At 41.2% G+C, this 9,083-nt stretch overlaps 1 protein-coding gene across 1 annotated transcript in view; it reads right to left on the reverse strand.

Annotated features, from left to right (window-relative positions):
* Nucleotides 1–8,654, reverse strand: part of PPP2CB (protein phosphatase 2 catalytic subunit beta) — a 34,028-nt gene extending 25,374 nt beyond the window's left edge. Inside the window, exon 1 of the mRNA XM_036894118.2 lies at nucleotides 8,222–8,654. Coding sequence (XP_036750013.1) covers nucleotides 8,222–8,323 — 102 coding nt within the window. The 5' untranslated portion in view covers nucleotides 8,324–8,654. The remainder of the gene's footprint in view (nucleotides 1–8,221) is intronic.
* Nucleotides 8,655–9,083: the final 429 nt, after the last annotated feature.

Consider the following 9,083-nt stretch of genomic DNA (forward strand, 5'->3'; position numbering starts at 1 on the left):
TGATAGAAATGAACTTCAGACTGAAAGTACATAGAAGAAACAGCTGTCTGCAGGAATACTGCCACTGGAGAGACTCTAGCTATGCAGCCAGGAAATACATGTTGTGATATAAGCAAATAAGCGAACTTGATGACATATATGAGGCAAGTGGTTCTGATAAAAAGGATGAAGATACCCCAGAGGAAGTGATGCTGGCAAAAATCTCATTTAAGGAACTCTCAGAGACTTTTCACAACACTAAAAACACAAAGAAGAAAATGTTGAAAGCTGATCCAAACTTCAGAGAAAGGGTAAATTTATCAGAATCTTAGCATATTCCACAAAGTAGCATTTCTTAGGATGCACCGTGGAACTTCTGTATCAGAATGCCTGTGATGTTCTCTTAAAATGCAGATTCTTGGACCTGCCCACAACATAATCAGTCTCTGGGATGGAGTCAAGGAACCTTAATTTTTTATTTGCTTTCCAAGTGATTCTTATGTTCAAAGTTGAAAGAAAAGCGGGACAATTCTGACTACACAAAAATGCTAAAACATACAGTAAAATTTTTTAAAAACTGGGAAATATTTTAAATACTTAAAATTGGTGAATTTTCTTCATTTTCAAAGAGAGCACAGAATCAAGAAAATGTTTTGAAATTAAAACAAAGAATATACCAACTCAATTCACAGCAAAAAGCCTCACATCCTACCCATTCCACAGTCCTGACAAACCTACCTAAGTCTTCTTCATGTGTTTTGGTATTATTTTTTCATTTATTTACTGTCTATTAAAGTTCTTGTCACCTACAATTTATTATGGAGTAAAAACCTGTGAAGAACTAACTTGACCCAAAGAGAGTTGCGGCCTTCGCCCTTGGTCATTGGGAGGTGATTGCTAGATTCCAGTATGTCCTGCTTGAAGCGAGTGTCTCCGCCTTAGTTAGTGCTGTAACAACTGGATAATCAACCCAACAAGGTGACTTGCAATGGGGGCTTTGGGTGACCTGGCATCAGCTGGGTCTCCTGAACTCTGCCCTACATGTCTTTTCCCCTGGCTGATTTTACCTGTATTCTTTCCCTGTAATAAACCACAACTATGAGTACCACAGCTTTCAGTGAGTTCTGCGAGGCCTGCCTGCGAAATACTGAACTGAGAGTGGTTTTGGAAACCAACTGAGTTTGAAACAGTCAGACGTGAGGCAGTCTAGGGAACTGTGCCCCCTAGCTCCTGCAACACCCTTTTATTTTTATTTTTGGTATCATTAATCTACAATTACATGAGGAACATTATGTTTACTAGACTCCCCCCATCACCAAGTTCCCCTCACATAGCCCACTGCAGTCACTGTCCATCAGCGTAGTAAGATTCTATAGAATCACTACTTGTCTTCTCTTGTGTTGTACAGCCCTCCCCGTGCACCCCCATTATACATGCTAATCATTATGCCCATTTCCTTTCCCCTACCCTTATTCCTCCCTTCCAACCTGTCATCCCCAGTCCCTTACCCTTTGGCAACTGTTAGTCCATTCTTGGGTTCTGTGAGTCTGCTGCTGTTTTGCTCCTTCAGTTTTTTTTGTTCTTATACTCCAGAAATGAGTGAAATCATCTGATACCTGTCTTTCTCTGCCTGGCTTATTTTACCGAGCATAATACCCTCTAGCCCCATCCAAGTTGTTGCAAATGGTAGGATTTGTTTTCTTCTTATGGCTGAATAATATTCCATTGTGTATATGTACCACATCTTCTTTATCCATTCATCTTCAGAGGGACACTTAGGTTGCTTCCATTTCTTAGCTATTGTAAATAGTGCTGCGATAAACATAGGGGTGCATATGTCTTTTTCAAACTGGGCTGCTGCACTCTTAGGGTAAATTCCTAGAAGTGAAATGGTATTTCTATTTTGAGTTTTTTGAGGAATCTCCATACTGCTTTCCACAATGGTTGAACTAATTTACATTCCCACCAGCAGTGTAGGAGGGTTCCCCTTGCTCCACATCCTTGCCAACATTTGTTGTTGTTTGTCTTTTGGATGGTGGTGATCCTTACTGGTGTGAGGTGATATCTCACTGTGGTTTTAATTTGCATTTCTCTGATGACAAGTGATGTGGAGTATCTTTTCATGTGTCTGTTGGGCATCTGAATTTCTTCTTTGGAGAACTGTCTGTTCAGCTCCTCTGCCCATTTTTTAATTGGATTATTTGCTTTTTGTTTGTTGAGGTACATGAGCTCTTTATATATATTGGATGTCAACCCTTTATCAGATCTGTCATTTATGAATATATTCTCCCATACTGTTGGATACCTGTTTGTTCTATTGATGGTGTCCTTTGCTGTACAGAAGCTTTTCAGCTTGATATAGTCCCAGTTGTCCATTTTGCTTTTGTTTCCCTTGCCTGGGGAGATATGTTCATGAAGAAGTCGCTCATGTTTATGTCTAAGAGATTTTTGCCTATGTTTTTTTCTAAGAGTTTTATGGTTTCATGGCTTACATTCAGGTCTTTGTTCCATTTCGAATTTACTTTTGTGTATGGGGTTAGACAGTGATCCAGTTTCATTCTCTTACATGTAGCTGTCTGGTTTTGCCAACACCAGCTGTTGAAGAGACTGTCATTTCCCCATTGTATGTCCATGGCTCCTTTATCATATATTAATTGACCATATATGTTTGGGTTAATGTTTGGAGTCTCTATTCTGTTCCACTGGTTTGTGGCTCTGTTCTTGTGCCAGTACCAAATTGTTTTGATTACTGTGGCTTTGTAGTAGAGCTTGAAGTTGGGGAGCGAAATCCCCCCCACTTTATTCTTCCTTCTCAGGATTGTTTTGGCTATTCGGGATCTTTGGTGTTTCCATATGAATTTTTGAACTATTTGTTCCAGTTAATTGAAGAATGCTGTTGGTAATTTGATAGGGATTGCATTGAATCTGTATATTGCTTTGGGCAGGATGGCCATTTTGACGATATTAATTCTTCCTAGCCAGGAGCATGGGATGAGTTTCCATTTGTTAGTGTCCTCTTTCATTTCTCTTAAGAGTGTCTTGCAGTTTTCAGGGTATAGGTCTTTCACTTCCTTGGTTAGGTTTATTCCTAGGTATTTTATTTTTTTTGATGCAATTGTGAATGGAATTGTTTTCCTGATTTCTCTTTCTATTAGTTCATTGTTAGTGTATAGGAAAGCCACAGATTTCTGTGTGTTAATTTTGTATCCTGCAACTTTGCTGTATTCCGATATTAGTTCTAGTAGTTTTGGGGTGAAGTCTTTAGGGTTTTTTTATGTACAATATCATGTCATCTTCAAAGTGACAGTTTGACTTCTTTACCAATCTGGATTCCTTGTATTTCTTTGTTTTGTCTAATTGCTGTGGCTAGGACCTCCAGTACTATGTTGAATAACAGTGGGGAGAGTGGGCATCCCTGTCTTGTTCCCGATCTCAGAGGAAAAGCTTTCAGCCTCTTGCTGTTCAGTATGATGTTAGCTATGGATTTATCATATATGGCCTTTATTATGTTGAGGTACTTGCCCTCTATGCCCATTTTGTTGAGAGTTTTTATCATGAATGGATGTTGGATTTTGTTGAATGTTTTTTTCAGCATCTATGGAGACGATCATGTGGTTTTTGTCTTTTTTGTTGATGTAATGGATGATGTTGATGTATTTTTTAATGTTGTACCATCCTTGCATTCCTGGGATGAATCCCACTTGGTCATGGTGTATGATCCTTTTGATGTATTTTTTAATTCGGTTTGTACTTCACTGATTTTTAATGAAATTTTGCACACTTTGCTGTACTATATTACAGTGCTATTACAGTACAAGTCCATTATCTCAGGTTGCACCTCAAGACTGCCATTTAATTCTTTTGATCATTAAAGTATTTCAGTCAAAGGACAGTTTGCAAGAGATGATTACCTGTCTCTGACTAGAGACAACAAACCCAGTCTAAGCTTGAGCTCCCCCATTCCCTAGAAAGGAAACTGAATCTGTAATGAAGACTTCATTCCCCAGGTTAATATGATCACTAAATAAGTTTAAACTTGAAAAGCAATGTACAGGAAGTATATGACATTTGATCATTAATAAAGGGTTAGCAGGGAAGGAAATATTTCTTAATGCAAGTGATTTTAAAAGACCAAGATTAGGCTTATGTTTCACTATGTTTACATGAAGGAGACATAAGGAAATAAGTTCAAAACAATTCAAAACCCCAAGTTAATCTGAAGTAGACTCAAATTTCTTATACAAATTAGATTACATCAGTGGTTTTAATGCCATTCTGCTTAGAAAAACTAAATTCAGAAAACATATATAGTTTATATAGTCTAAAACACAGTGATTGTTTTGGCATTACTTTTATCTTCTATTTCTGGCATTTTGTTTTCCTTCTGACAAAGAACTTCATTTATCAAGTCCTCCACAGTAGCATTTATCCTGAAGAAAGACTGTGAAGGAAAAAATTTCTGCACGATCTTCAAATAAGAGTAAAAGGCATATCCTACAAATAAAACTACTCTGTATGAAAAGAAAAGTTTATAATGTACAGATCTTCATTTCACCTACTTACAAATACGATTTTACAGATCACATATAAAATACGAGTCATTTTTTCATATCAAATGTAAAATCAAATATGATTTTACAGATCATATATAAGTTTTTATTTTTAAAAGTCTACTTTGTAGTCATGCTAGCCTGGTTTAGTTTCTTTACCTGTCTGCCATAAGAAGCTGGCTTAGGTAACATGGAAAATGACAAGGTGTTCAGTCAGTAGAATCGGGTTTTAACCTCATTTTCCACTGTAGTATGTCATTCTTTGTTACAGTAAGAAAGCAAGGAGTTGCTTTCTACATCACTGCACTTTGGACTATACAATGGACCACAAAAGCTGGTGTAATCCTTGCTCCAGCTAATTTAAAATGAAACTATGAGTTAGGGTTTTTGGCTGTTAAGATCACTATTTTTTAGGTACAACTTATCAAAGAAAAGTAATCCAATACATTTTTCTTGACTCACAAAAATCATCCATTTTTACGAGGATCTAATCTTTATCAGGGTGGTTTTAGGCATTTAGGAATTTAACATGCTATTTCACTTTAATGAAGCTAGTAATAGCGTTAAGATACTTCTGCTTATTTCGAGGCTGAGGCAGGGACCCAGAGACAGATCCATTAGCCCAACATAAAATTTACATATTTATAGTCCTAGACAAGCTGCAACATTATTCTCAGTAGGCACTTCATAACCATCAGGATAAAGCTCTGCTAACACCTAAGTAGGCTAACTTTCCCTCCCTATTTAGAGTACCATTACCAGGGTTCAGCAGTATAAAAGTGAATCAGGTTAAAGACCCTAAAAAATTTCTCTTCCTGAGACTCTACCAAGAGTTAAATGTAGTTGTAGGCACAGGACGATTTGAACAGTACCAGTCTCTATCCAGGCACACTCTCAAAATCACTGTGCAAACTGCTATCGTGAAAAGTGAATCACAGGCTTGAGGCTATAAGGTCCTAGGGAAATGAACCGCAGAAGCAGCTTCTTTTATACACAAGAGGAGTCCACTTTACAATTAGCTTGAAAAGCTGGACTGCTAATTTCAATTAATATTAAACATAGTCTTTTTAGAAGATATACTTTACTCTTCTATGCAAACAATTTTTCTCTAGGCAGAAATTAATCCTGAATGCTAGACATACCACACCATTCATATTCTGATTTTTTGTGGTTATTCTTCAATTGGCATTAGATGGAATTTACTTTTGCCACTACCTCAAAATAGGGCTTTAACCAGTACCAACACTCTGGTCTTAATTTCAGCTGACTCCTTCAGTTTTTAGGCCATCTTATTTAGAATGGGAATTTTGTTTTGAGGGAAAAAATCATCACCATTATAAATAATGTAACTTTCTATAGAGTAACATTTCCAATAGACTCCAAAAAATTGTTATAAAAAAACCACTAAAGTCTAGTCACATAATTAGGTTTGACTTTTGTCTCTTCTAGTCTTTCTATATGCCTGCCATTCTTAACCTGGAAAGGCAGAGCAAGTATTAAGTAGACCAAGTGCGGAGTCAAATTACTTCACAAAACTGCCACTAATCCCAGAATTTTGTGCTTCAGGTAACAGAGACCACGAGAAATACAGACGCTATATTTTTCAGGGTTCTATAGCCACTACCTATAAAACCTGTTTTCAGGTACAATCTCCACAGAGAAGACATATCTACACATCTAATAATTTTGCACCTTTTTCCAAAAGAAAATGGGGTGCCAAATTTAAAACGAGATAAAGATAGCTATGTTAACCGAGGTTTTCTTCCTTTAACATTGATTGAGTGCTTATTTCTGGTCAGGACTTTACACAGGTAGCATCTTGATACTCACAACAAACCAAAGAGTAGCAAATACTGTCATCCCTGTCTTACAGATACCGAGTCAGAGGTGCAAACACTCTGGCAGGTATCAAGCCGTGGAGCTAAGGTTTGAACTCAGGCTGAGGAGCAGAGTTTACTACACATTAGGAAAAAGGAGGATGGGATAGGGACATGAAAGGGACTGGAGACTAAGGTTAGAAGACAGACTATACACACCACAAAGGGACACCACAGCTAGAGGGCTGCAAAACTAAGCACTGCTCAAAGCGCAGAGAAAGGACCACTATTACACTTCCCCACTGGCAGCTCCATATCAGGGGAGGCCGCCAAAGATACACGACTGGGGATTTCCACTTAAACATTAACGGTTAGTGGATAACTACAATATTCAAAGAGGAAAAAGTAGGTAAGATATAAGCTTAAATATTAAAAATAAGGCCCTAGGGATTGAGAGTTTAATTTATTTAGGAACTCTCTTGACAAATATAAAAGCCTTTATCAACTGATTAAGACTCGAGTTTGATACAATATTCTTCTCTAGGAATACACTTTAAAATTATCAAAGTCAAAAGGAAAACCCGATTCAACTACAAAGTAGATCCGTAACTCGAAGTCTACATCGAATGTTCACAAGTTGACTGACTCAACCAATTTCAAAGCTGGATATTTTAAAGTCGCGTATTGACACTAGAGCTTGAGAAGGGGTGATTTAGAATGTAAATTTTTAAAAGACTCATGAAATTATAGGTTCTCATGCCTGAAAAGTGAATTACAGACTTGAAGCTATAACTAAACAGTTATTTCGGAAAGAGAAAATTACCATTTGCTTGGCAGTTCTATTTACAGAAATGCTTCTGTGTTAACAGAAGCAGTTACTATATGAAGGCCACAGGCAACAATACACTTTGAGAAACACTAAGTTAATGTGAGCTATTGCTCCTCCATCCCAAAGTCGCTTAATTGTAAGAGTACCCTATTAATACTGACAAAATCTTCCTTTCTTCCGTGTATTTCTGATGCATCCTGACTTCCAAACATTACGACCGAGAAAATCTTATAGATTATGGCTTAAAAACACAGGAAAACCAACAGCACTAAATAAATAAACTGATTATGCCTTGAGACCGGACCTTTTTACGTAAATACTTATGAAATTTGTCTAGCCCAGACAATAAAAGATGAATAAGAAAAATTCCAGATTTTAAAGACGTAGAGTCCGAAATAACTCCAGCGGTTAAGAAAACTGGTAAGAGAATTCATAACGTTGAGATCACACAATCAAGGGCGACTGTAAACAGTTAACTAGCTACATAATTGGTCAAACAAAACTTCACATATAATAGAAATGGAAGTAACTTTCTGAATAAACTCTGTACGAAAAACACCCCATTTTTCATTACAAGGGAGCACGTCGCCGAGCTTAAGACTTGCCGTCTTGTTTCCGAAAATCAACATTCCCCTTCCGAGAGCCACTCAATGCGAAGACCAGCCACCCCTGTTCCAAAGTCGACCTCTATTCAAAAAACTCAGTCGGCCATCACACCCACCTCTCTACAAACGTCCGACACACTTCGAGTGATTCAAGGGCCCGATTCGCATGATAAGTCCTCCGTTTACCAGCAAGTCCATTAATATGAACAGCACCCAGGTTAACTTTCGGTGCATTTCCAAACGAGCGGCTGCATCAGATCGATTCGCCGGCAAGTCCGACGCGCCGAGCCTGCAGGTCCGCGGCAGGCCCCCAGCCCGTCCGCCCCGGAGCCCCGGGGCCCGGAACGCGACAGAGGAGCCCGGAGAGGCCGGTTCGGCCCTGCGCCGCGGTCACGGGCGGACCTGCCCCGGAGGCGGGCCCGCGCCCCCCTCCTCGCTCACCTTTTCGCACAGCGTCCGCACTTGGTTCTCGTTGAGCTGCTTACACTCGTTCAGCTGCTCGACCCACTGGTCCAGCTCCTTGGCGAACACCTTGACGTCCATGGCGGCCCGGTCGCCGCCCGCCCCCGCCCCCGCCCAGCCCGGCCCCGGGCGCGGCTACCCGCTTCCCCCGCCGCTGCCGGCGCCGCGCGGCAGAGGAAGGAGCCGGGAGCGCGGCCGCGGGCCCCTCGCCCCGCCCGAGGGCCCCGAGGAGACCCCCGCCCGGCTGCGCGCCCCGGAGTCGGTGAGGGGCTCGCGGAGGCTGCGGGGAGCCCGGCGCGGGTCTTCGGCGCAGCTCCCGCCGGACAAGAGATACCCGCCGCCGCCTGCGGCCCACCGGCCTCTCACAGCTCTCTCACCCCTTGTCTCTCGCTCGTTCTCTTCCCTCCCTCCGGGCTTCCGTCATCGCCCGGGCATTTCCGCCGGGGAAAGGCGAGCCGGGGACGTGACGGCGGGTGGAGCGCCCCCGTGTGGCTCGGAGGAGAAACGGTCCGAGGGGCCGAGGGTTCCCCCACTTTCTCCGTCTTCACTCTCTATCCACTTTCCGCACTTGGTCAGGCCCCAGCTTTCCTGATTCTTCCTTCACATCCTTTCTTCTGGAAACTCTATCCGCCCCTTAATCTCCTGCAGTGCTTTTCCAGCGCTCCGGAGAGGGAATTGGGAAGCCCGTGTCTTTCCTCTAGGACATTGTCTCCCCGGAGTTTAGCACTCCCCCAGCAAGCATTCGGTATTTACTAAGTGAATAAAATTCGTTCTAGCCTCATCTCTGCTACTAACTAGTCGTGGGGCCCTAACATCTCGAATCTCCCCTTTCAGCATGAGA

Source organism: Manis pentadactyla, chromosome 7 (genome assembly GCF_030020395.1).
Source record: "Manis pentadactyla isolate mManPen7 chromosome 7, mManPen7.hap1, whole genome shotgun sequence".
Taxonomy (NCBI): Eukaryota; Metazoa; Chordata; class Mammalia; order Pholidota; family Manidae; genus Manis; species Manis pentadactyla.